Here is a 26,830-nt window from a genome sequence, read left to right on the forward strand (position 1 = left end):
CAGATGCACAAGGTGGCACATACATCTGGAGTTCATTTGCAGTAGTGGAGACCTTGGCATGCACATTCTTTCTCTTTCTCTTTATCTGCCTCTTTCTCTCTAATAAATTATTTTTTTAAAGTGCTTGCTAGCTGGGCGTGGTGACGCATGCCTTTAATCTCAGCACTTGGGAGGCAGAGGTAGGAGGATCACCATGAGTTCGAGGCTGCCCTGATACTGCATAGTGAATTCCAGGTCGGCCTGAGCTAGAGTGAAACCCTACCTTGAAAAACCGAAAAGTTAAAAAAAATGTGTGTGTGTGTGTGTGTAAAATAAAAGTGCCTGATAAATTAAAATATATATATATATATATATTTTTTAGTTTTTTGAAGTAGGGTCTCACTTTGGCCCAGGCTGACCTGGAATTCACTATGGAGTCTCAGGGTGGCCTCAAACTCATGGAGATCCTCCTACCTCTGCCTCCTAAGTGCAGGTGCCACCCTGCCCGGCACTAAAATATTTTTTTAAAAGTAGAGGGCTAGAGAGATGGCTTAGTGATTAAGGCACTTGCCTGCAAAGCCAAAGGACCCAGGTTCAGTTCCCCAGGACCCATGTAAGCCAGGTGCACAAGGTAGCCATATGTCTGGAGTTCATTTGCAGTGGCTGGATGCCCTAGCATACCCATACTCTCTCATTCACTCTACCTGCCTCTTTCTCTCTCTCTCTCTAGTAAATAAATAAAAATAAAATATTTAAGTGCTTATCTCAGCAGCACATACACTAAAACTGGAACAATACAGAGAATAGTAGCATGCCCCCTGTGCAAGGATAACATGCAAATTCATGAATCATTCCTTTTTTTTTTTTTCCCAGACACATGACCCCTTTGTGCATCTGGCTTTACATAGGTACTGGGGAACTGAACCCAGGCTGGCAAGTTTTACATGTAAGTGGCTATATCCTCTAAGCCATCACCCCAGCCACTATATATATTAAAGGGATAATGAAAAGAAAGGCGTGGTGGCTCACACCTTTAATACCAGCACTTGGGAGGCAGAGGTAGGAGGATTGCTGAGAGTTCAAGGCCCCCCTAAGACTAAATAGTGAATTCCAGGTCAGCCTGGTCTAGAGTGAGATCCTATGTCAAAAAATAAATCAAGGGCTAGAGAGATGGCTTAGTGATTTAAGGCTCTTGCCTGCAAACCCAAAGAATCTCAGTTCCATATTCCAAGACCCATGTAAGCCAGATGCACAGGGGGTGCATGCATCTTGAGTTCATTTGCAGTGCCTGGAGGCCTTGATGTACCCATCCTCTTCCTCATTCACTCTCTCTCTCTCTTTTTTCTCTTTCTTTTTCTCAGATACATAAATAACATATATTTAAATTTTTTTAGAAATCAAGGGCTGGAGAGATGGCTTAGTGATTAAGGCTCTTGCCTATAAGGCCAAAGGATCCAATTCCCCAGGACCCATATAAGCCTAATGCACAAGAAGGTAGCACATGTGTCTGGAATTCATTTGCAGTGGCTGGATACTCTGACATGCCCATTCTCTCTCTCTCTCTCTCTCTCTCTCTCTGCCTCTTTCTCCCTCTCTCAAATAAATAAGTAAAAACAGAATATTTAAAAAAATAAATTGGCTGGGTGTGGTAGCACACGCTTTTCTTATTTTTTTTTTTTTTTTTTTTTTTTTTTTTTTTTTTTTAGCACACGCTTTTAATCCCAGCACTTGGGAGGTATAGGTAGGGGGATTGCCATGAGTTTGAGGCTATCCTGAGACTACATAGTGAATTCCTGGGCTAGAGCAAGACCCTACCTCAAAAAACAAAACTAGCTGGGCGTGGTGGCGCACGCCTTTAATCCCAGCACTCAGGAGGCAGAGGTAGGAGGATTGCCATGAGTTCGAGGCCACCCTGTGACTCCATAGTGAATTCCAGGTCAGCCTGGGCTAGAGTGAGACTCTAACTCAGGAAAAAAAAAAAAAAACCCTAAACAATAAATAAATAAAAATTGGGCTGGAGAGATTGCCTAGTGGTTAAAGCACTTGCCTGCGAAGCCTAAGGACCTATGTTCAACTCTCCATATCCCACGTAAGCCAGATGTACAAGGTGACGCAAGCATGCAAGGTCACACGTGTACACAAGGTAGTGCACCCACCTGGAGTTCAATTACAATGGCTGGAGGCCCTGGTACACCAATTTTCTTTCTCTCATTTAAAAAAAAAAAGGCTGGAGATGACTCAGAGGTTAAAGGTGCTGCTTGCAAAGCTTTGATGACCAGGGTTTGATTCCCCAGTACCTACGCACAGCCAGATGCACAAAGTGGCACATGTGTCTAGTGTTCATTTGCACACTCATTCTGACTTTTTCTCTCTCTCTATGTAATTATTTTTCTTGGTTTTTCAAGGTACGGTTTTGCTATAGCCCAGGCTGACCTAGAACTCACTATGTAGTCTCAGGGCGGCCTCAAACTCCTAGCAATCCTCCTACCTCAGCCTCCTGACTGCTGGGATTAAAGGTATGTACTACCATATCTGGCAAATAAATATCTTTTTAAAAATATATTTTATTCATTTATTTATTTGAGAAAAAGAGGCAGAGTGAGACAAAGAGAGAATGGGTACACCAGGGCCACTGTAAAGGAACTCCAGATACATGCGCCCCCTTGTGCATCTGGCTTACGTGGGTCCTGGAGAAATGAACCAGGATCCTTTGACTTTGCAGGCAAGTGCCTTAACTGCTAAGCCATCTCTCCAGCCAATAAATATCTTTTTTATTTATTTATTTATTTTAATAAATACCTTTTTAAAAAAGCCAAAATAATAATAATAAAACCAAGTTGTGTTCACAATATCTAGGTCAGGCTGGGGCGATAGCTCAGCAGTTAAAGGCACTTGCTTGCAAAGCCTGATGGCCCAGGCTCAATTTCTCAGTACACACATAAAGCTAGATGTACAAAATGGGGCACAGCAGTGACAGGATGCCCTGGTGCACCCATTCTCTCTCCTTCCACTCTCTAAAAGAAATAAAATATTCTTTTAAAAATATCTAGGACAAAGCCTAATACACAGTAGACTCAAAATAAATCATCTTTGTCCTTAACATGAGACTTGACATAGAAGGTGGGAGAGAAGGAGACCCCCACAGGAGCCTTGGTGGAGAATCTATGGCCCCAGGCCAGCCTGTACTTCCAGCTGCCCCCACAAACTGTCCAGAGAAAACCTGCTAAGGAACCAGCTCCTCTCACCGATCTTCATCTGGAAATTGTTGAAGGAGTGCTCATTGATGTGCTTCATCTGCTCCATGAGCCGCATGGCATAGTCCGCTAGGGCAGTGATGTGGGAACGGCCCACCTGATCATAGGTGCTGGCATTCAGCCCAGAGGCAGCCATGTAGGTACTACCAATGGTCTTGATCTTCTCCAGCTGCCGGAACTGCTCCTCACTGATGATCTGGACGTCATGGGAAGTGGGGAGAGGGACTGTCTGTCAGGTAATAAGACCAGAGCCAGGCTGCCCTAAGACTCACTCATTGCTGTGTCTTGGCTCCCTTTCCCACTTCCCGGTCTCAGTATTCCTCACTGTTTAGTGGGTGAGCCCCCTTCCAGCTATTGCTCTCCACGTAGAACTTAGAAGTCACAAAATAGTTCAGAAGCCTAGGCAAGAAGCTGAGCATACAGCTTCAGATGCTCAAATGTGATGGCCTACTCACAGGACACAGGGCAGCAGAAGCACTCTGATCCTCATTTTTTGGGAAACTGAGTCCCAGAGTTAAGAAGGAACTTTTGCCAGGTGTGCTAGCACATACCTTTGATCTCAGCACTTTGGAGGCAGAGGCAGAAGCAGAAGGCTCATGTGAGTTTGAGGCCAGGCTGAGCCTACAGAGTGAGTTCCAGGTCAGCCTGGGCTAGAATGAGACCCTATCCTAGAAAAAAAGAAGGAAGGAGGAGGAGGAAGAGGTGGCAGCAGCAACAGCAACAGTAGAAGAAGGAGGAAGAAGTAGCAGTAGTAGTAGAAGGAGGAGGAAGAAGTAGCAGTAGTAGTAGAAGGAGGAGGAAGAAGTAGCAGTAGTAGTAGAAGGAAGAGGAGAAGTAGCAGTAGTAGTAGGAGGAGGAGGAGGAAGAAGTAGCAGTAGTAGGAGGAGGAGGAAGAAGTAGTAGTAGTAGAAGGAAGAGGAGAAGTAGCAGTAGTAGTAGAAGGAGGAGGAGGAAGAAGTAGCAGTAGTAGGAGGAGGAGGAGGAAGAAGTAGCAGTAGTAGGAGGAGGAGGAAGAGAAGAGATTTTCCCCCAGATCAGTGACAACCCATTCCTGACCTGAGCATTCAAGAAACTCTCAGATTTTGCTCCCCTTTTCTGTATACAGGGGACCATCTTGGTTGCCCGGTCTCACAAAATACTGCCTTCCTCTTTAATGACATCACCTGATACTCACTGCGCCACACAGATCCTCATGTTCTGTTTTGCTTCTCAGTAAGAATGACCCTCTCCCACTGTAGCCCAACTCCCCCTGAACCTTACTGCCTCTGACAACACAAAGAACAGAGTAGTTCCTACAGCAGCCTACCCTCACTCCTATCCATGGCACCTATGGCTCCCATAGAATCTCTTTCTCCTCCTGGTACCACCACCTGCTCCAGTTATGGCTTTGTCACTCAAAGTTTGCTCCACTCTTCTGCTCCCCAAATGCTTCTACTCTGCCAATGGATAAGTACCTCATCAAAGTCAGCAATGATTTCATTGAGCAGCCGCAGGCACTCGACACCCTCATTGTTTGCCTCTAACTCCACATAGAACTCGGAGAAGTTGGCAATGGAGGCAAACATGACAGCCACACATTCACACGACTGATAGTAGAGCTCATCATTGCGCCGCTCCCGGGCCAGGAAGTGGGCAGCCACGTCCTTGGGCAGAATGTTGTGCAGCAGCCGCCTGTTGTATGCCTGGAGCTCCTCCATCTCCTCCTTCTCTCCTGTTGCCTGTAGGTACCACATCTATCACCCACTGCCCAACATTCACAATGGGCGCATATGGTGTCCAGGGCCTGGAGATGGACACCAGAGGGAACCACGTGGAGGATAAAAAGGCATGGGCAGGGAAGGTAAAGGGATGAAGGTGGGGCAGGGACAGGCCAGGAAACAGGAGATGGATACAGAGAAGGCATGGTAGCCAGGTAGGTTTAAGGCAACCTGAGCCTTAGCCATCTGGCAAAAGATGCATTTCCAGCTTGGTCCAGACTCTGCCCCCAGGCTCCTCTCCTTTCCCCCAAAGGTCCACCCAAGTCACAAGGTCCACCCAAGTCACCTGCAGTTTCCAGAGGAAGTCCAGGCGGGCTGTTGACTCCACCTGCTGGGCATGCAGATACAGTGCCAGCGCAAACACCAGCAGAATCACAGGGGTCATGTATTTGAGTGCTACCCTCCCTACAGCTGGGCTGAAGATAAGCAGACATGCTTGATGTCTGAAGGAGACATTTGCCAGCCTCACCCTTTGCTGCCCCAGAGCCCTGACTTACCAGTTCAGCCCATCAAAAGTCTCATTGGAAGATGCCCTGGCAAGAAGATACAAGAGAAAAAAGTCAATGGTGTTTTCTGGTTTCTGGGAGAGGTATGAAAGGGAAACAGAGACTGTTACCGAGCCCATACCACTAGTCAGGCATTGGGCCAGAGCCATTCCTCATATTAGTTAACTCATTGAGAGCAAAGGTTAAAAGAGCCTCTACTCTGAGTAGCTCCTCTTACCAGGTATATGACCTGGGACCACTTGCTTAAAACTCTAAGCCTCAGTTTCCTCATCAGTAAAATGGGGATCAGATCTAAGTAATGCATATAAAGGTTTAGTACATGCCTAGGATGCAATAAGCCATAAATGAGTGTCAACTACTGTGACCTTTACAAATACCCTGAGATATAGGTAGTTTTGACATTTTACAGATGAGAAAATTGAGGCTCAGAGAAGTTAACTCACCTGTCCAAGGTTACACAGCTAATGAGCAGCAGAGCAAGGGTTCAAACCCAGACTTCAGAGGTGCTTCCTACCACAACAAGCTATGGCCATATATCACAAGGGGTGGGGCTTTGTAGAGGGACAGTTTATGTAGGGTCCCAGGCAAAGACCTCAAGGAGCAATCTGAAGGTTTGGTTCCTAGCCAGGGCTCTGCCAGCAGGTAGTTCTATGGCCTACAGATGACTGAGACAATGGGTAGGAAAGTTCCATGCAAACATGAAGGAACTTTTCTTTTTTACTGTCTAGCCTAAAGACTGGGATTTCTACAACTGTGGTTTCTTTGAGGTTAACTACTTGGAATCATGTTCCAGGAGCAGCTCCATCCCCTCCCTTTCTCCCACAGATAAATTGTGCTTCCAAAACCACAAGGGCCTGGGCACCAGAGGCTCCTGGTGACCCAACAGAGTCCAAGAGACTACTAGAGAGTTAAAGAGGATAAGAATTAACTTACAAGCCATGGACACCAAGCAGTAGGTCATAGTTGTCAAAGATGGTGGATGGGGGGCCCAGCAGAAGCATCACCAAATAGATGAGCCCCAAGACAAAGGTCATGGCCAACTTGCCAATGCTGCTGATGTGCAAGAAGACAGAGCTGGCCAAGAGACTCAGCAGCATGCTCCCGACGAAGTACTGGAGGGCGATGGCAAAGGCAGCGTTGGGGGATGGCAGATACCATAGCACCCAGAGCAGACAGATCCCTGCACTCCACTGCCTGGCCTATCCTCCCCTCCACAACCCTCAAACCCCAAATCCCTTCACCCTCCATGCCCAGCTACACCACACTAGGGTCCCTAGACGCTCCTGGAGTTGGGGACCCTAGTGAGTTCCTGGCTCCCTGGTGCCCATCACCAGGCTTGACACAGAGGAGCCAATAACTATGCCAGGACACCCCCCCTGCCTGAATACTGCTTGGACACCTCAGGGAAGCTGCAGGTGGGTGCGGTGCCCTCACACAGGGGGGCATCCAGGCCCAGAGAGTAATTGAGCTGTTGAAGGTGGCAGGCAGTGATGTCAGCAGGTGTCAAATTCAGCATCCGGGCTGCACAGGTCCGTAAGGGGGTGTGATTACAGGTGAACTGCAAAAGTTGGGTGTATAACAGAGTAGGCAAGGAGGGAAGGGGTTGTAAAGGTCATTCCCAGGGGCCTTATATCCCATGGGCCAAAGTTCTCAGGGATGACAAGAGAAGGGGAAACAAGGGGTGAAAACTAGTTAACCTCCCCATCCCTCTGGGACAGCAGGCTCCATGAGGGCAGAAAATATGTCATTCTTGTCCACACTCCCAGTGCCCAGAACAATGCCTGGCAAAGAGTAGAGACAGGAGAATTACCATGTTGGCAATGGCAGAGATGAACACAAGCAGAACGGAAAAGATGCCAACTGCAGTGCTGTGTGCCCGCGAGCGGACAATGCTGCGGGACAGTCGTTGAAGGGCCTTTGGGAAGAGCTGGAGCCACAAGAAACAGAGGTGGAGGCCACGTTCAGCAGGAAGGAAGGCTCACCAGGAATGGGAGACAGCAAGAGGCATGGACATCCCCTCCCTTTCCCATGGGGCCTCCCTCTTTGCCCAGCAGCCCCAGGGAAGTCCCTGTACTTACAGAACCACAGGAGCACACAGCACAGATCAGCACGGTGATCAGCAACAACACAAAGATGCTGGTGTAAATCCCAAGCATCAGGGTGGAGCTGGCACAGGATGGCACCAAAGAAAATGTTACTCAGGACAATGTGAGCATATAGACCTCAGAAATTAGGGGCTTGTGTTTAGGAAGGCTTGGGGAAGTGGGAGGGGGGTGCTTACTGTGGGAATATGAGAAGCTGGATGGAGCAGATGAAGCAGAAGACCAACAGAGCACAGGCAACATAGGCTCCAAAGCGGGGATCCACCTTCCGTGAGTACTGAGGGAGAGGAGGCTGAGCTGGGTGCTGGGCCCCACCCTAGGGGAGGTAGGGGCAAGAGTGGGGCACTACCAGGGGTCTCAATTGATGTGCCTCAACACCCGGCTCTGTGATCTCTCCCCATTCCCAAAACTTTCTCTTGTTCTTTCACTTGTGCTCAGTCACCCAGCCAGGACCTACCCCTCCCTCCAGCCCTCATCCTGTTACACTTGGATCCACCCAAACCTTCTTCTCAAGATCCTCTCTCTGGAAGGTGAGCAGGAATCGACGCACGTGGTCCTTACGAAGTTGATCAATGCTGCGGGCATCAATGGCACGACCCAGGAACTCATCCACCTCATCCTCGGGGTTTAGGGCATCTTGGGCACCTCGGCTGAGGGTAGGACACAGGCTTCACCAGGTGCATGAACAATGCCATGTGAGAAGCAGTGAGAAGGGGAGGGCTCAGGCAGGAGCCAAGGAAGGGCTTGTGAGCCATGTGTATGGCACCTGTTCCCACATAACACAGCAAAGGCCCAGGTAAGAGAGGGGCTCAGCTCTCCAGCCCTCTCCCAGGAAGCAAGTGCCCAATATTCTGACTTACTTGTCTTTGCTGGAATCATCAATGCCCTGGAGAAAGGGACAGAGTATGTGAATGAAGTGAGGGGCTAGCCACTTTCATCTCTGTAGCCCCTTCCCCATCCCAAGACTCCGCTGAGGGTGTCCCCACACATACTTCGGGGGACTTGGATTCCTTTGGATGAAACCATCCCTCCTGCCCCCAATTTTAGAAAGCATACATGGAGATGGCAGGTGCAGGAAGGAGAGGGACACAGTGTTGAGGAAGACAAGAAAGTGAGATCCCCGGGGCCTGATGCCAAGGGCTGCTTACCATCTGGCGGAATGCCTTGGAGTCCTTGGTCCTGGAGAAGGCACGGTCAGGAACCCAGCGTGGCATCAGCCCTTCCATGGAGTTGGCCCGTGTCCGCTGCAATTTGGCCAGCATGGCCTTCTCCTCTTTCTGTGTAGACAGTGTGAGTACAGGCTCAAAAGGGGGAACCTGAGAAGGCCTTTGCTGTCACCGCCCCATTTGTCCCTTTCCCTGCCTGCCCCCCCCCCACCTCTCACCACACCAGCCCTGCCATGGCCCTGACCCGTTTCTGGCTGGCCCCCAGGATAAGGAAGGTCTCAATGCGCTGCTCCTTGAGGTATGCGTTGCGTTCACCACCGCGGCCTGGCTCCACCTCATAGTCCCCATTCAGATACTGCAGTGTGGCCCGGGTGATGTGGATGCGGCTGTAAGGGGCCAGTTAATAAGACCCTGGCTCTCCCACTTTCTTCCCATCCCCCCCCCCTTCCTGGACCCTTCTACTCACCCAGCCCGACCCCCAGCCTCCATGTGGTTAGCCAGGGTCACATCATTAGACCACACATCAAACTGCCATTTCCGAAGGCCAAGGACTCCACAGTGCACTCGTCCACTGTGGATGCCCACGCGCATGTTCACATTTACACCCGTCACTTCACGCACCAGTCTAGGAAGATGTAACTCTGGATCAGTTCCTGGCACAGTCTTCCCTATCCCCAGTCCAGAAACCAAGCATTCCAGTAAGCAAAGACAGACGCAGATGAGGGGATAGAGGCACAGCCTTGGTTGGACATGGGCAGGAGGTTGCGTGGGGCTCAAGGACAAAGGTTTAAGAATTAGGGTCAGCAGGGACTAGAAGCATCTTGTGGGGCTGAGCTGTTATCAGCTCCAGCCTGCTTAGCTGACATTATCTAGAGCCTCAAACCCCCACTGCTCCAACTCCTTACACCTTCCATCTGACTAGAGTCCAAGGAGCACATGGGTCTTCATATAGGTGAGAGAAAGATCCACTCCCCTGCCCAGCAATAAACAGATTTCAAAGACAGGTTGAGAAAGAGCCAAGAATGAAGAGAATTCCCAAGAATGCATCAGAGTAAAAGCAGTGTGGGCACCCACAGTGCAGGAAGTCTGGGAAGAGGGCACTGCTTACGAGATGGCCTCAATCATGTCCACTCCCATCTCCACACAGCAGTGCGCATGGTCTGCTCTGGCCTCAGGCAGCCCTGACACACAGTAGTAACAGTCTCCTAAGATCTTGATCCTCAGGCAGTGGTTTTCCTGAAGAAGAAGGGGTACAGGATCACCCTAACTCTTTCTCACCCAGCCTACCTGGCTGGCCCACCACCTCCACCACAACCTCTGCCCCTACATCCCTCAGCTGCCACCAGCAAAACTTGCTGTCACCACAGTTGGCACTGCCTCCAAGCCCCAGCACCCTCACCGCAGCCAGCTTGTCAAAGCGGGCAAAGAGCTCGTTCAAAGTCATGACCAGCTCCTGTGCAGTGCACTGGGAGGCCAGGCTGGTGAAGCCCTCAATGTCGGCAAAGAGAATGCTGTGGACAATAGCAAAAGACAAATGGGCCTCACAGCCCTCCAACACTTCTAGGCACCACTCCTCCCCCACCCCCTCACCCCTTTATACCTCTTCCCATCCCCACTCTACCTGACATTGTCATGCTTCTGGATGTAGATCTTGTGGAACATCATGTCTTCCTTTTTGGTGTTGATGTCTTCTTTCATCTCCATGGCAACATGCTGGGGCAACACTGACAGCAGCAGCCGCTCCTAGAGCAGTGGTTCCAACCACCATCCTCTTTGCCTCTCACTTCAATCCTGTTCCTTCTCCATTCCCAGAGCCATCCCCATACCTCTCTGAAGATACAAGCTTCCCTTCTGACCTTGGCCTGACCCTGTTTGCCAGAACCCTCGGAACACGTTCCAGCCCTCTCAGACCACCCCTCCATATGCACTCCTGTCTACCCCCTCTAACCCTCAGACAGGGAAGGATCCACAGGGCTTCTATGACGCACAGTCTTGCGGGACCACTCACACTGTGCTCCATGGACTTGGACAAGGCAGCAAATTTAACTAAGGTGTAAGGAAGGGGAAATGCCCTGGCTAGGGATGCAGCCCCCACCTGTTGGCGATTCTCATGCTGCAAGTGCAGCCGAGCCTGGATATAACCACGGGTTTCCTGAAAGGCCTGGCGCTGAGACACTTCAGCCGGGTAGTGTGTACAGATGCCAATGACATTGGTGCAGAGGAATAGCACGACATTAGCACCGAGCTGTGGAAGATGTGGAAGGCAAAGGTAGATAGATGATCACCCCTTTCCCCAACACACATGCATACAACATCATAGCCTCTCTCTGGACACACTCCTTGAGCTAGGAAGCAAGGGTCTCGCACCTTGTCTGCCCCCAAGATGTTCCTTCCCTGTAATAGATCTTTCCCATTTCCTACAGGACTCCAGACTCCAGCCTGCCTGGATCTCTCCATGACTGGAAAGGTAAGCTTTTCACAGTTTCAGGGAGCAGAAACACCAATGAAAGCCAGGTAGATCATGGGCCTTGCCCCAGCACCTATGATCTCCTACCCCACAAACACACCTAGTACAAAACAAATGCTGCTCCCTCTGAAGGTGGTTCTCCCTATAAGACAGAACCAAGGAGACCTGAGCTTTCCATTCTCCTGAGAATGACCCAAGACAAGTCACCTCATCTCTCCAGACCTCTTTTGCCCATCTATAACCCAAATAGGGAAAGCAAAATCTCTAAAGGTTCCCTCTGCCCTGCAGACTGAACAATAATGACTGTTACTGGTTTGGCGAGGAAGTTTTTGTTTGTTTTTGGTTTTTCAAGGTAGGGTCTCACTCTGGCCCAGGCAAACCTGGAATTCACTATGGAGTCTCAGGGTGGCCTCGAACTCACGGCGATCCTCCTACCTCTGCCTCCCGAGTGCTGGGATTAAAGGCGTGCGCCACCACGCCTAGCAGAAGTTCTTGTTTTTTTCTAATGTGTACGTGATTGTGTGTACATGCCTGTGTTTTTTTTTTAATTGTTTTCTTGATTTTTTGTTGTTCTTGTTTGTTTGTTTTGGGTTTTTTTATTTTGTTTTGTTTTGTTTGTCTTTCAAGGTAGGGTCTCACTCTGGCTCAGGCTGACCTGGAATTCACTATGGAGTCTCAGAGTGGCCTCAACTCACAGCAATCCTCCCACCTCTGCCTCCCAGGTGCAGGGATTAAAGGCATGTGCCACCACACCCGGCATTTTAAAAAAATTTACTCTTATTTATTTATTTATTTGACAGAGAAAGGTGGGGGGGGAGAGAGAATGGGTGTGCCAGGCCTCCAGCCCCTGCAAACAAACTCCAGAAATGTGCACCCCCCTGTGCATCTGGCTAACATGGGTCCTGGGGAATCAAACCTGGGCCCTTTGGCTTTGCAAGCAAATGCCTTAACTGCTAAGCCATCCCTCCAGCCCTTTTTCTTAATTGAGTTTTAAATTTTTTTTATTTTACAGAGAAAGAGTGGGGGAGGGAGGGAGAGAGAGAGAAAAAGAGAGAGAGAGAAAACAAATGGGCACACCAGGGCCTCAAGCCATTGCAAACAAACGCCAGATGCGTGCACCCCCTTGTGCATCTGGCTATCGTAGGTCCTGGGGAATTGAACCTGGGTCCTTTGGCTTTAACCACTAAGCCTTGTTTGCTTGTTTTTTGAGACAGGGTCTTACTCTGTAGTCCAGGATAGAATGAAACTTACTATATACCCAGGCTGACCTCAAACTCCCAGTGATCCTCCTGCTTCAAACTCTTAAGTACTGGGATTACAGATGTAAATCACCACACCCAGCTCCATTATTAATATTACTGTTATTACTATAGTTAGTTTGGTGGCCATCTGAAATGTGCTAAGATTCTAAGGATTCTTTCCAAACATTAACTAATAACTAATATGTGTGTGTGTGTGTGTGTGTGTGTGTGTACATATACACACATATATATTACAACTCTGAGTGAGATAACAGTATTCCATTTTAAAACTAAGGCACAGGGCTGGAGAGATGGCTTAGCAATTAAGATGCTTGCCTGCAAAGCCTAAGGATCCATGTTAGATTTCCCAGTACCCACATAAAGCCAGATGCAGAAGGTGGCACATGTGTCTGGAATTCTTTTTCAAGAGGCTCTGGCATGCCCATTCCCTCCCCCCACTCTCTCTCAAATAAATAAATATTTATGGGGATGGAGAGATGGCTTAGTGGTTAAGGCACTTGCCTGCAAAGCCAAAGGATCCCAGTTCTATTTTCCAGGACCCACGTAAGCCAGATGCACAAAGGAGCACATGCATCTGGAGTTTGTTTACAATGGCTGAAGGCCCTGGAACAACCATTCCCCCACCCCCTCTCTCTCTCTTTCTCTCTCTCTGTCTCTGCCTCTTTCTCTGTATCAAATAAACAAATAAAATAAATTTAAAGTCATTATTTAAAAAAAAAAAAACTGAGGCACAATCACCAGGTGTGGTAGTACATGCCTTTAATCCTAGCACTCAGAAGGCCAAAGCAGGAGGATCACCATGAGTTTGAGGCCAGCTTGGAGCTATAGAGTGAGTTCCAGAGCAACCTAGCCTGAGTGAGACCCTGCCTGGAAAAAAAGCCAAACAAACTGAGGCACAAAGACTCAGTAACTTGCATGAGATTTGAGTCGTAGACAGTCAGACTCCAAAACCCGCATCCTAATCCCACTGTCTAGGACATGCCAGACTTCTAAGAGTCCTCCTTTCTCTACTGACTCTAACTCTTTTTTGTTTGTTTTTTGAGGTAGGGTCTCACTCTAACTCAGGCTGACCTAGAATTCACTATGTAGTCTCAGGATGGCCTCGAACTCACAGTGATCCTCCTACCTCTGCCTCCCATGCACTGGGATTAAAGGTATGTGCCACCACACCTGGCCTGACTTTTTTTTGTTTGTTTGTTTGTGTATTTTTTGTTTTTCAAGGTAGGGTCTCACTGTAGATCAGGCTGATCTGAAATTCACTCTGTAGTTTCAGGGTGGCCTCAAACTCATGGTGATCCTCCTACCTCTGCCTCCTGAGTGCTGGGATTAAGATGTGCACCACCACACCTGGCTCTGACCCTAACTCTTGAGGGCTGGCCTCAGATCCCAGGCTTGGGACTCATCAGATCTACTTATAGAAAGAACTCACCCTAACTCAAAATGAGATACCACCATGTCTGGCCACCCCTACAAAGTATAATATTCTCCCCCTTCCTCCTTCTTCTCCCCACAGCTCTACAAGGCCATACACCAAGGCCCCCAACCTATGTATAGTCAGCCCTCTGTCACCATCACCATCAGTAGCACTGGTTGGAAAGCAAGTCCAAGAGAAGGCAGCATCAATGTCCCGGAAACTCAAGGGTTAACCTAGCACTTGCGGCTAGGGCTGCGACTGAGTTGGATAGGGCAGAGCTGTGGTTGGGGAGAAGGGAGGGAAGTCTCACCAACTGCTTTGAACCAGAACTAGTCCTATGAACTCAGACTGGACACTTAATCTTTGGGCCCTTGGTTTCTCTGTGTAAAACAGGTCTGCTAACCCCTGGTGTTTCTTGCACTGGCTCTCTAGACCAGCCTCCAGCTGTCCTTCCCAATCTACACAGGCCCCAGACTGCCTAAGCAGAGCTTTCCTTCTCAGCAGCAGGGGTGAAGAGGGGCACACTATCTCCCTTGGGGGCTTCTAAGAATAGCCCCCAGTGGGGGAGAAAAAAGGAGGGGCACCCCAGGCAACTTCCCTTCCTGGTCCCAAGAGCCCAAGAGGAAAATGTGAGTCACGGTGAAGGGAAGGGGAAGAGGAATGAGAGACTGAAATAACTCTACACACATCCCTGTCCACTGTGGGAAAAAAGGGATGCCAGGACACTGGAGTGGAGCCCTGCCTGGCCAACATCACTGGGTGGAACTGCTCAGTGTGCCTAAATGAGTGGATTGGGTGGAAGGTTCCTTCCCATGAGCATGGATGGGGGTGTATCTGGGAAGGAACGGCTCAAGGAGGCCAGCAAACAAGCCACAAGCCCATCCAAAAACTAATAGGCCTCAGTGGGCACAAGGAATTATTCTCAACTCAAAGGAAGCTGCATAGGCAGCCCTGGTCCCACAGACAGGCATGGGCAGCCTAACTTTCCCCACATCACAAGAATGTGTCTGCTGAGACCCACAGGGTGAGGATGAAACCAGACACCCTAATAGGGGAGGTGGGAGGCTGGCAGTTCTGGTCTCCTGGAGGCTGAGCCTTGCCAGTCAGGCTCTGGGCTTGGCTCTGGGCACCATGCCAGCTGAGAGCAGGGAAGAGACACACACCTACCTCCTGGCCAGCCTGAGAGAAGGGGGAAGGGACACACTACCTGTAAGTCCCTTCTCCCTTTAGAAGGGCAATCCAGCCCTAAACCCCTAGTTCACAGGCAACCTGGCAGAGAACCTGGGAGACTAGCATGGGCAGAAGGACCTGGCCTTTTAAGAGGTCTGATAGTGCCCTGTAGGCACGTGCTCCACAAACATACCAGCTATAAAGTTACTTTTAAAAGGTACGTTCTGTTCCGGAGCACAGGCTGGGCGGGGAAGGGCATCATGCCAGAGCACCCAGCTTCTCACCCCAGGAGCCCCAGGCAACTTCCTTTCTGGTTGTGAGGCCATGGTGGGCAATAGGCCACTGCTCTTAGCTAGACAGAGGCTGGTTTCTCCAACAATGAATGAGGCACAGGATCCAGCACCAACAGTGATGCTGATTAGGGGCTATATCTATAGCTGCCTAGACTCTGGCCCCTTGGCAGAGAATGACATAAGACCACAGACTCCACAAACAAGTCTCTCAGAAAGGGACTTCCCAGAAGCCCTTATAGCAGTCCCCTCAGCTTGCTGCCACCAGTGGAGAACACAGCCTTGTCAGGTCCTACTCCACCCCAGGGAAGTGGATTTTCTATTTATTTAGTTATTTAGTTATTATACGTAATTATTATTAATTATTTGTTTTTTTGAGGTAGAGTCTCACTCTAACCCAGGCTGACCTGGAACTTACTCTGTAGTCCCAGGCCTTCTACCTCTGCCTCTTGAGTGCTGGGATTAAAAGGAAAGTGGAGTTTTAATAGCAACAACATGAGGTAGATACTGCTTATACTCCAATATTACAGACTGGAAAACAGGCCACGAGAGCTGAGATCCCTTGGAATAGAATTCAGCCCCTTGCATAGGAAGGTCTGCCTGCAGCCAAGCCCTGATCCTTACTCTATATGATCACTGAGCTCCGCTCACTCACTCACTCAGAACCCAGAGGCAATGCTAGCACATGCAGAGACCCTCAAGGCAGGGCTACCAAGCCACTGGAGCCCAGTGCATAAAGGTTAAGATGACATCAGGGCCTAGCACCCCTTCCTTCTGTACTTCAACCCTATTCAAACCATTCAACCCAGGAGGGGCACGGCCCCAGACCTCTACCTTCTCTGTCCTCTCAGAAATGGCCCAGGTCCCAAGCAGAGCACCCTTCCTTATCAACTCCATTTAAAACCTCATCCCTCCACATCACCACCTGGAGCTGCATACACCTCCTGGATGGCACCAGGGCCTGAGTCTCAGAGTCAACAAGGAGTCAGAAATGCCAATGTCGGGCTGGAGAGATGGCATAGCGGTTAAGTGCTTGCCTGTGAAGCCTAAGGACACCGGTTCAAGGCTCGAGTCCCCAGGACCCATGTTAGCCAAATGCATAAGGGGGCGCACGCATCTGGAGTTCGTTTGCAGAGGCTGGAGGCCCTGGTGCGCCCATTCTCTCTCTCTCTCTCTGCCTCTTTCTCTCTCTGTTTGTTGTTCTCAAGTTAATAAATAAAAATAAACAAAAAAAATTTAAAAAAAGAAATGGCAGTGTCTGGACACAGCCTGCAGTCTCCCAGTGTCATCTGAAATCCTGCATGTATCTCTACAGGTGGCACTACTTTTGCGGGCTCAGGCCAAAGAGCTGGAGACTGTGGTCTATGGTATACAGGCTTGGTCTTGAAAACTTCCTTCCCTTAGCAGTGCCTTCAGGTGTAGGTCCTAAGCAGAGGCCTAACCCTGAAAGCTGTTCTCTTGGATATAACAAGACATCCCAGCACCCAGAGTCCATGGGGGACACACCCAGCAAGCAACCATCCCACTCCCACCCAATGCATGCCACTGTACCCACCTGCTTCCAAAGGAAGGCATCGCCACGGTTGAGTTGCCAGGCCAAGATCAAATGCAAGGTGGAGAGGCCCAGGCCACTGAGCACAGCAGCCCGCATGCGGATGGGTAGGAGCGTGTAGGTGATGTAGACGAAAAACACAGGGCACCAAAGTCCTGCCGAGGGGCTGTGTGGATTGGCTGCCAGCGCGCCCCCGACCTGTACAGCCGCCAGGATGCCCAGCACCACATAGCTCACCACCCACATGGAGTCCTGGCGGAAGCTGTGCCGGTTACACACCACCATGAGCGCCACGAAGAGGGTGGCGGCACAGGCCAGGAGCGCCACATAGGCAGGATGCGGGCGCGCGGGTGCAGCGTGGAAGGCCAGCAGCACAGCCGTGAGCAGCACCAGCACGGCCATGAGCAGCGTCAGGCTGCTCTGGTTCATCTGGAAGAAGTAGCGCTGGTACAGGCGCTCCAGCTTGGCCGAGCGGAACTGCTTCGACTGGAACACCCGCGCCACGCGGCGCCAGCAGGACCGGCCCCTGAGCGCCTCCTCGGGGGCCTCCTCCGCTGTCCCCGCCGCCGCCGCCTCGGTGTCCTCAAACCCCAGGGCCACTGCGCGCAGCCCCAGCTCCATGCCCTTGACGGGGCCAGCCCTCCTGAACGCCTCATCCTGCCAGGGGCACCGAGGGGGAGCTGCCGGCGTGGGGCTGGGCGGCTCCGCATCCTTCAGGCAGCTCATGTATCGCGGAGTGCAGAAGCCACTGCCCCGAGCCCCGTGGCGCGGGCGCTTCTGCCCATTGCGTTCACCCCAAGCTGTTTTCCGTTCATCCACTTTGGGGACCAAGAGGCCGCTAAACCAAGACATGCTGCTGGGAGGGAGGAAAGGCAGGAGATGGTATTAATGCCACTGTTGATGCGACTACCGCCACAATGATGTGTTACCTGAGGCATTCCCACGGCCAAGCTATGCTCTTCCTAAAATTATTCTGAGGCCAGCCATGGTGGCTCATAGTTATAATCCCAAAACTTGAGAGGCTGAGGTAGGAGGATCACAACGTGTTCAAGGCCAGACTGGGCTATTTAGTGAGTTCCCGGTCAGCCTGGGCTAGAAAAATTGCCTTTAAAAAAATTTTTTTTTGGGGGGGGTTTGCGAGGGACGGTCTCACTCTAGCTCAGGCTGACCTGGAATTTACTATGTACTATCAGGGTGGCCTCCAACTCACAGCAATCCTCCTACCTCTGCCTCCCGAGTGCTGGGATTAAAGGCATGTGCCACCACACTCAGCCAAAAAAAAAAAAAAAAAAAAAATTGAGGGAGGGTCTTTCTGGATCCCTAAATTCACTATGTAGTCTCAGGCTGGCCTCAGACTCACCGTGATCCTACTACCTGTGCCAAATTCTGGGATTAAAGGCATGCGCCACCAAGCCCATCTTAAAAAAAAAAAAAAATAAGGGGGGGGGGGCTGGGAAGGTGCCTCAGTGGTTTAAAATGCTTGCTTGCAAAGCCTGCCAACCTGGGTTCAATTTCTAAGCCACCCATATAAGCCAGATACAAAAAGTGATGCATAAGACTACTTTAGTGTTTAGCTCTCTGCAACATGTCCACCAAGGCTAAGGGATTTTAAGAGCCACAGGGTGAGAAGGAGCATCCTGAGGTATTGTTCCCCCTCCACAGAGACTTACTGATGCATTCATGACCGGACAGTAAATACCAATAACCTCGCTGAGGAGGGCCCTCAGTGGACTGGGGGCAGGGGGTGGGGGATACACAAGTATAACCCTATGGGAATATGACCAACACCTGACGGGTTCATACACTGAAATTCTGATCAATAAAAATATGGTGCAGGCCAGGTATGGTGACACATACCTTTAATCCCAGCACTGGGAGGCAGGGTTAGGAGGATAACTGTGAGTTTGAGGCCACTCTGAGACTACAGAGTAAATTCCAGGTCAGCCTGGCTAGAGTGAGACCCTACCTCGGAAAAAAAAAACAAAACAAAACAAAACAGTGGTGCTGCAAGTGTCTGATGTTCATTTGCAGCCTCAAGAGGCCCTGGCATGCCCATACACACACACACACACACACACACACACACACACACACACACACGCCACCACGCCCAGCAATAAATAAAATATTTTTTAAAAGGGCTGGAGAGAGGGCTTAGCAGTTAAGGTGCATTTCTGCAAAGCTTAAGGACCCAGGTTCAATTCTCCAAGTCCCATGTAAGCCAGGTGCACATGGTGGCGCATGCATATGGAGTTCGTTTACAGTGGCTAGAGACCCTGGCGTGCCCATTCTCTATCTCTCTCTCTTTGTGTCTCAAATAAATAAATAAAAATAAATATTCAATAAAACAGGGCCAGCACTTGGGAGGCAGAGGTAGAATGACCATGAGATTAAGGCCACCCTGAATCTACATAGTAAATTCCAGACCCTACCTTGAACAACAACAAAAAAAAAAAAAAAAAAAAACAAGCACCCACACAAGTGGGTGGACCAAGACCCAGCCTAATTTTCCCCAAAGCTAATATATGTAACAAATCACCTGTTCTCTAAAGTTAGTACTTATTTTTTGGTGAACCCAGAACCCACGTGCCAGTGTCATGGAGCAAAGAAACCCATAGCTCAGGACCATGGGGGAATAGACTCTGTACACTGAGCATGGGAACAAGGACTACCCTGCACCAGTAGATGGGTGCCTCTACTATCCCAGTGGGACCTGGGCTTCTGATTTTTCACCATAAAGAAGAAAATCCTGGTTTTCTTTGTTTTTAAATATTTAGTTAATTTTATTTATTTCAGAGAGAGAGAGGGTGGGATACAGAAAGAGATAAGAAGATGCAGAGAGAGAGAAAATGGGTGTGTCAGGGCCTCCAGCCACTGCAAATGAACTCCAGACATTTGCCATCTTACGCATCCGGCTTACACGAGTACTGGGGAATTGAACCTGGGTCATTAGGCTTCATAGGCAAGTGCCTTAACTGCAAACCATCTCTCCAGCCAAAATTCCTGGTTTTCAGTGTGACATCTTCCAGGTTTTTTATTTATTTGAGAGAGAGAGAAAAAGAGGCAGATACAGAGAGGGAAAATGAGCGCACCAGGGCTTTCAGCAGCTGCAAACCAACTCCAAACACATGCGCCCACCTTGTGCATCTGGCTTACATGGATTATGGGGAATTGAACCTGAGTCCTTTGGATTTGCAGGCAAGCACCCTAACCACTAAGCCATCTCTTCAGTCCACATCTTCCATTTTTTTTCCAATTTTTAATTGATACCAATGAATCCACATTTTACAATATTACAAGCCAAATTCATTATGTGCGTGGAATGAGTCCTGACTGTGAACTGTGAACTACTGACCTCTGTACAAAAGGGAATCTTTTCCCACATTCCTTCTTCACACACACACACACACACACACACACACACACACCACCGCTCACATACACTTCGCTAAATTCAACTTCTCCCTCAGATCACAGCTTAAGTATTACTTCCTCAGGGAAGATTTCCCAGCTCCCCCATCCAGGTGGTATGGTCTGTTTTGCCTCTGTACATTTCCTCCATAGTATTTATTGCAATTATAATTAAACTCCTTATTTAAAGCTGAGTGGGGTGGTACATGCCTTTAATCCCAGCAGAGATAGGAAGATTGTCATGAGTTCAAGGCCACCCTGAGATTATAGAGTGAATTCCAGGTCAGTCTGAGCTAGAGTGAGACCCTACCTTGAAAAAAAAAATCATTCCTTATTTAATATATGCCTCTCTCCCTATGACTATAAACTCTATAATGGTAGAATTTATATCTATTTTCGGACCAGAGAGATGGCTTAGTGGTTAAGGCACTTGCCTGCAAAGCCTAAGGACCCAGGTTCAATTCCCCAATACCCATGTAAGCCAGATGCACACGGTGGCACATGTGTTTGTGTCTGGAGTTTGTTTGCAGTGGCCGGTAGCTCTGGCGTGCCCATTCTATCTGCCTCTCTCTCTCTCTCTCTCTCTCTCTCTCTCTCTCTCTCTCTCTCTAATAGGTTTTTTAAAGAAAAAAATATATATCTATTTTGGCCAGCACTTTATCTTCAGAGCCACGTACTGGGTCTTGCTTACATGAACTCAATAATTGTATGATGAAAAGATAGAAAGCTGGGTATAGCACTTGTCTATCATGCACAAGACCTTGTGTTCCATCCCCAGCACTGCAAATTAGAAGGAAGGAAGGAAGGGAGGGAGGGAGGAAGGAAGGGAGGGAGGGAGGGAGGGAGGGAGGGAGGGAGGGGAGGGGAAGGGAGGGGAGGGGAGGGGAGGGGAGGGGAGGGGAGGGTGAGAAGGAGAGAGGGAGGGAGGGAGAGAGGGAGGGAGGGGAGGGGAGGGAGGGAGGGGAGGGGAGGGGAGGGGAGGGGAGGGGAGGGAGAAAGGGAGGGAGGGAGGGAAGGAGAGAGGGAGGGAAGGAGAGAGGGAGGGAAGGAGAGAGGGAGGAAGGGGAGGGAGGAAGGATAAACAAGCTCAAAGGCACAGGCATACAGCTATCCACATAAACAGTTAATGATGATAATTCTGACTTCATCTTCTTCATCACCACTGGTCACATTAACCTGCCTGCTGCTCCCCAATACAACGGGTTCAAGCCAGGCCAGGACCCGGGTGTTCCCTGCTCCCCCATCTGGAACAGGAGCTCCTCCAGGTCACTGCCCAAAGTCCCTTATCAGAGTAGCTCTGACTACCCTTTTAAAATAGCAACTCCCTTTCCTGGGGTTCCCTATCTCTCTTCCCAGCTTTATGCTTTTTTCTTTCTCCACAGCTCTTATCAGCAACTGACATTCTATAATTTTCTTATTTGTTCAAAGTCTGTCACGCCTAACTGGAATGTCAACTTCATGAAGGCATGGATTTGGGCTGGTTTTACTTACTCTAATATCTACAACTCCCAGTAGTATCTAAATATTTGCTGACTGGATGGGTGGCTGTTGGATGGATTATACATTCTCTGTGTCATAAACTTTTCAAGATCTTTTTTTTCTCCAAGATAGGGTCTCATTCTAGCCTGACCTGGAATTTACTATGTCATCTCAGTATGGCCTCAAACTCATGACACTCCTCCTACCTCTACCTCTGCCTCCTGAGTGTCAAGATTTTTTTTTAAATATTTTATTTATGTATTTATTTATTTGAGAGAGGGAGAGACAGAGAAAGAGGCAGAGAGAGAGAGAGAGAATGGGCACTCTAGGGCCTCTAGCCACTGCAAACGAACTTCAGATCCATGTACCACCTTGTGCATCTGGTTTACATGGGTACTGGGGAATTGAACCTAAGTCCTTAGGCTTCACAGGCAAGCACCTTAACTGCTTAACCATCTCTCCAGCCCCTTCAAGATCTTTTCACATACCTAATCCCATCTAATCTTCACCAAAAGCCTATGAATCTGGTCTTATGGCCACCTAAGTGCTGGGCAGATTTGACAGGAAGAAACAAATATTGACGTCCAACAGGAGAGCTCAGTACTGCAATATCTCTATCACACCTTCCAAGGCTCAGGGTCTATTGCTGAAGAGGTGGCGGAAAGAATGTAAGAGCCAAAGGAAGGGTAGGACTTTTTGAAACGTGCTCCCTCCAGACACAAAATGGACTGGATATCCATGACCTCTCAGTGCCTGATGCTACCTACACAAGACCATCATAATTGAAGAAAAAGATCATGATATCAAAATAAAAGAGAGACTGATTGAGATGGGGAGGGGATATGATGGAGAATGGAGTTTCAAAGGGGAAAGAGGAGGGAGGGAGGTCATTACCATGGAATACTTTTTATAATCATGGAAGTTGTTAATAAAAAGAATTGGAAAAAAAATATTGAGGTCCAAGGCAGTTTTTTTTTTTTTTTTTTTTTTTTTTTAATGGCTAATCCAAGTTGTAGAGTTCCTAGGCAATTGAATCAATCTTAGATCCTAGGTTTACTGGAGGGGTGTGCCTTGAACTGGAGTGGACTCCAGGACAACTGCTTTACTATGTCTTCTGGCTGAGCTCAGGTCAAGAAATGCACATGAGGTGCTCATTGACAGCAGGGAGCCCCCAGGGGAGCATGTTTGCTGGGAGCAGAAGGCAGTGAGAACTGAGATTAACCACCCCTCACACATCAGCCAGGGCCCAGGTGAAACCACAGAGGAACTGGCAAGATGAGCAAAAGTGCTGCTTCCATGGCAAGCCTGACACCCTGTGCCAGGGTGATGGAGACAGATACTGAGGATACTCAAAACATATCAAAGTAGAAATCCAGACGCTGATGATAGTTTAACACTGAAGTAGACTTAAAACACACCCACCACAGCTCAGGGAACTTTGCAGAAGAGGGGGCGGAAAGATTGTAAGAGCCACAGAGTGGGAGGGAAAATCCAGAAGCAGTGCCCCCTCCCTTACAATGATTGACTGCTGTTCTCACAACACATAATCCACAACCCCATGGTGAATACCAGCAACCCCACTGAGGAGGGACCTCAGTGGAATGGGGGCAGGGAGGAGGGAAACGATGGTACCAACACATGCTGTGTCCATACAAAGCTTCTACTTAATTAAAAAAAAAAAAAGAAAGAAAGAAACACACTTGAAAGCAATGTCATCATCCACGGATACCTACCCCCACCATGACCACAGAACTCTCTGAGGGCCTGCTGAGCTAGCAGCACTGACATTTGTGCTCACTGAGGAACTAGAGAGGAGCTTATCCAGTGCCAGCCCCAGGTGGCCGCAGACCCAGACAGGAGAAATGAACATTGCAAGCAGATAGCAGAGGTCACCCAAAGCAGAAGACAAGATGAGGACTTCTCCATACACTCCAAAACTTCCATGTCTGGGTCACCCTCAACCAAGCTGTGCCAACATCCCTCCTATTGTCCCACAGAGCATGCCCTTCAATCACTCAACACCAGCAACACCATCTTGAAGAGCAGAAGTACAAGACTTCTGGAAAGGGTGACATTTGGAAAAGGTCACCAAAGAAAGCCTGGTTCTTCAAACTACTTCAGTGGAAGCATGATCTTTGGCATGAGACCAGGTTTCAAACCTTAGCATGATTATTTTGTAGCTGGCCTGCCTTGGACAAGTTATTTAACCCCCCTGTGTCAGTTTCTTCATCTGAAAAAATGGGGACACACTGGTCTTGAAAAGCGAATTTAATAACACCTGTCATATAGTACATGCTTGATAAATAACTAGTTCTTCTCCCTACCCTACAACACTTTGAACCCAAATCTCTGTCAGTGTTCAAGAGATGGAAAGACAAGTCATGAGCAAGAACACATGTCCCTCCAGCCAGTCAGCCGCCTGGTTCTATCAGTCCCTGTGTCCTCAGCTGTCAGTCTCCAGAGCTGCTAGGGACAGAACCCAGAGCGAACTGTTTCCCACACACACACCCCACCACCACCACCATGACATTTTGCTTCAGCCTCCTCCCATTCTCCAGTCCCCTTCCCCCTTATCTCTTCCCCACCGGCACTGGCCCAAGCCTCTGTTCCCAAAGGACCTATTTCTGGCCATGTTCCCAGCCCCTGGAAGCATACCCCAGATCTGGCTCATACACACAGAGGAAGGGGCAGACACTATCAAGGGAACACATGACCCTTTCAAGAACATTCGGCCACCCCCAGCCAGAATAGCTTCAGAGCTGTGGAACTGTCCAACCAAGTGCAACCACCCCACCCTGGGCCTCCATTCCAACCACTGCCCACCCTGGTGAACTTGCCGGGCTCCAGCACTCCTGGTACTCCCTGCCAGGTTAGTACACCAGGAAACTGGAAGGCGCTATTCTAAGCCGTAAGTTTCTCTGTGTGGTCTCCCAAATCTCTTTGTCAAGGAACCCCCTCACTACAAACCCCAGAAGGGCAGAACACAATCCCCTTCCTGTTTGGTTCCGGAGCCCTGTGCCTCTGACCTCCTCCTCCTCTCATGAGTCGGGGGTCCCTTTGCTCCCTCTTACAGACCTGCTGCTTCAACACAAACAACTCCCACAGTCATGTCCCATTCTGCCCGACAGTACCACAGTTCCCATCCCAGTGCCTCCCAGACCTGAAGTCCCTCCCAAAGCCTTATCCCTCAGCCAGAGACCAGAGTCTGGAGAAGGCCAAGGCCCAGCCCCAAGTATGGCTCTGCCCACTGCTTCGCCCAACCCTCTTCCCAGCCACATCTTGGCCATCCCTTCCCCAGGGCCCATCTCCCTCTGCCCTCGTTGGCAAAAGGAGGCCTTACGGATTTTTTTAAGTCTTCAGAAAGTTCACAACAGAAGACCATGTCCAGGTGGGGGCCAGCAGTGCCAGCATCTATCACCATGTTGGGACACCAGCCTTCTCAATTCAGGTCTTCCCAGACCTACAGAAGCCTCCCTAGGTCCTGCATCTGTAGATTCCGCCTATTCCTCCCTTCCCCAGCTCCAGCTCTTCCGAAGGACTACAAAGGGCTTCCACAGCTGGCCACAACCATACAACACCCCACCAGGCCCGACACTAGCTAGCTACAGGGGCACTCCCGGGAAGGGAAGGCACGGGAAAGGATCTCCCACCGCCTAACCCCACCTCTCGTTTGTGGTCAGGCCCCTAAGCCTGCTCTGAAGAAAGTCTGCGCCCTTGCCCACCCTGCAACAGGCCGTGGGGGAAAAGTAGGAACTGACACCACCCTCTTCATCTCCAAGGTTCAGGGTGAGGGCAGAGAAGGGGACTCTCCCACAACGAGGGCCCCCTCTCCTCGAAATGCAGTCACACTCCTTCAACTCACCCCCAGCCCCCAGGACCCCCCCCCCCCGCCCCACTGCCAACCCTTTGGGACAGCCCCTCCCTGGGCATGCCTTCTCCCCTGCTCTGGGCAAGCCTGCGAACTCCAGGGAGCGGAGGTAGGGAAGCGCGCGGCGTGGGGCGAGGGTGGGAGCCTCCTGCCCGGCCTGAGGTGCCCGGGTGCCCCATCGCCACCAGGACCTCCCTTCGCCAGCCAAGCCGCCTCGCGCGCCCCGATGGCCGCGAGGGCTCAGCCCTGGGCTACGCAGCCCCCCGCCGGAGCCCCGCAGCCCGAGCGCCGCGCGCGGCCGCCCTCCCCTCGGGCTCACCTGCCGGCCGGGGTCGGCGCCTCCTCCGGGCCCCCGCCCCGCCGCGCCCGCGGGCTCCGGCCGGACGGCCGGCCGCCCCGCGCTCCTTCCCCGTGCCCGCGCGTCCCGGCCGCCCGCCCGCCCGCCGTCCAGCTGTCCCTCCGGCCCGCGCCCCCTCCCGGGTTGTCCAACGCAGCCGCCCTCTACCCCGGATCCAGAAGTCCCCTCCCCTCCGGCTCCCGGACTCCCCGCCTTAAAGGCACAAGCTCCTTTTGTCTGGGCACCCCCTCCCCCTCCGCCTTCTCCGAGGCGAGGGCCGAGCCGCCCACTCCCCTTCCTCGGAGAGGGGTCGGGGTGGGGGAGCCCGAGGGACGGGACCCCTTCCTCCCACCCTCCCTCCCCTCGCGCCCCCTCCTCGGCCCCGGCCGCTTCCTCCTCCTCCAGCCCTGGGAACACTGGCGACTACTGTTCTGGGATCAAGACCCCGGGCGGGCGGAGGGGACCCGGGCACCCGCCCTCCCGACCGCCGGGGGGCCGCATCCTCCCTCCGGGATTCCCTCCCCGCAGGGGTCCCCGGCGGCAAGCCCGCAAACCCACCCACCCACCCACCCACTCTCGGGGCCCGCCCCGCCCGGCGGCCGAGGGTCGGCTTCCTTCCTGTCCGGGTGCCCCCCACCTCGTCCCGGGGTTGGCGCTGCGCTCGAATCCAGCGCCCCCTCCTCACCCCGCCGCCTCCCGGCCCCAGCCCCCACCCTGCCGCGCCCGCCTGCCCGCCCGAGGGAACTCAGTTTAATAATTAATTAAGATTTCATTCCACAGGGCGCCAGGTGTGTGCGCCTGGCACCCGCTGGCCCT

At 50.7% G+C, this 26,830-nt stretch overlaps 1 protein-coding gene and 1 non-coding gene across 4 annotated transcripts in view; one reads left to right on the forward strand and one right to left on the reverse strand.

Moving 5' to 3' along the window:
• Positions 1-26,016, reverse strand: part of Adcy6 (adenylate cyclase 6) — a 29,806-nt gene extending 3,790 nt beyond the window's left edge. The window contains exons 1-20 of one of the 3 annotated variants that reach the window (XM_045151665.1): positions 25,997-26,016; positions 16,923-17,775; positions 10,860-11,009; positions 10,386-10,507; positions 10,164-10,275; positions 9,873-10,000; positions 9,231-9,389; positions 9,009-9,150; positions 8,747-8,875; positions 8,459-8,484; positions 8,101-8,248; positions 7,778-7,875; positions 7,575-7,662; positions 7,307-7,423; positions 6,896-7,054; positions 6,430-6,608; positions 5,488-5,523; positions 5,277-5,406; positions 4,688-4,951; positions 3,225-3,429 (exon numbers count right to left, since the gene is read on the reverse strand). In XM_045151665.1, coding sequence (XP_045007600.1) covers positions 3,225-3,429; positions 4,688-4,951; positions 5,277-5,406; positions 5,488-5,523; positions 6,430-6,608; positions 6,896-7,054; positions 7,307-7,423; positions 7,575-7,662; positions 7,778-7,875; positions 8,101-8,248; positions 8,459-8,484; positions 8,747-8,875; positions 9,009-9,150; positions 9,231-9,389; positions 9,873-10,000; positions 10,164-10,275; positions 10,386-10,507; positions 10,860-11,009; positions 16,923-17,771 — 3,241 coding nt within the window. In that variant the 5' untranslated portion in view covers positions 17,772-17,775; positions 25,997-26,016. Of the gene's footprint in view, positions 1-3,224; positions 3,430-4,687; positions 4,952-5,276; positions 5,407-5,487; positions 5,524-6,429; positions 6,609-6,895; positions 7,055-7,306; positions 7,424-7,574; positions 7,663-7,777; positions 7,876-8,100; positions 8,249-8,458; positions 8,485-8,746; positions 8,876-9,008; positions 9,151-9,230; positions 9,390-9,872; positions 10,001-10,163; positions 10,276-10,385; positions 10,508-10,859; positions 11,010-16,922; positions 17,776-25,149; positions 25,427-25,996 lie in introns of those variants that run through there. The other 2 variants (XM_045151664.1, XM_045151663.1) reach the window with 2 other exon arrangements.
• LOC123461840 lies at positions 736-842 on the forward strand. Its single transcript, XR_006637905.1, has one exon. It is a non-coding gene; the product is annotated as a U6 spliceosomal RNA (small nuclear RNA).
• Positions 26,017-26,830: the final 814 nt, after the last annotated feature.

This window comes from Jaculus jaculus, chromosome 6, assembly GCF_020740685.1.
Source record: "Jaculus jaculus isolate mJacJac1 chromosome 6, mJacJac1.mat.Y.cur, whole genome shotgun sequence".
Classification (NCBI taxonomy): Eukaryota; Metazoa; Chordata; class Mammalia; order Rodentia; family Dipodidae; genus Jaculus; species Jaculus jaculus.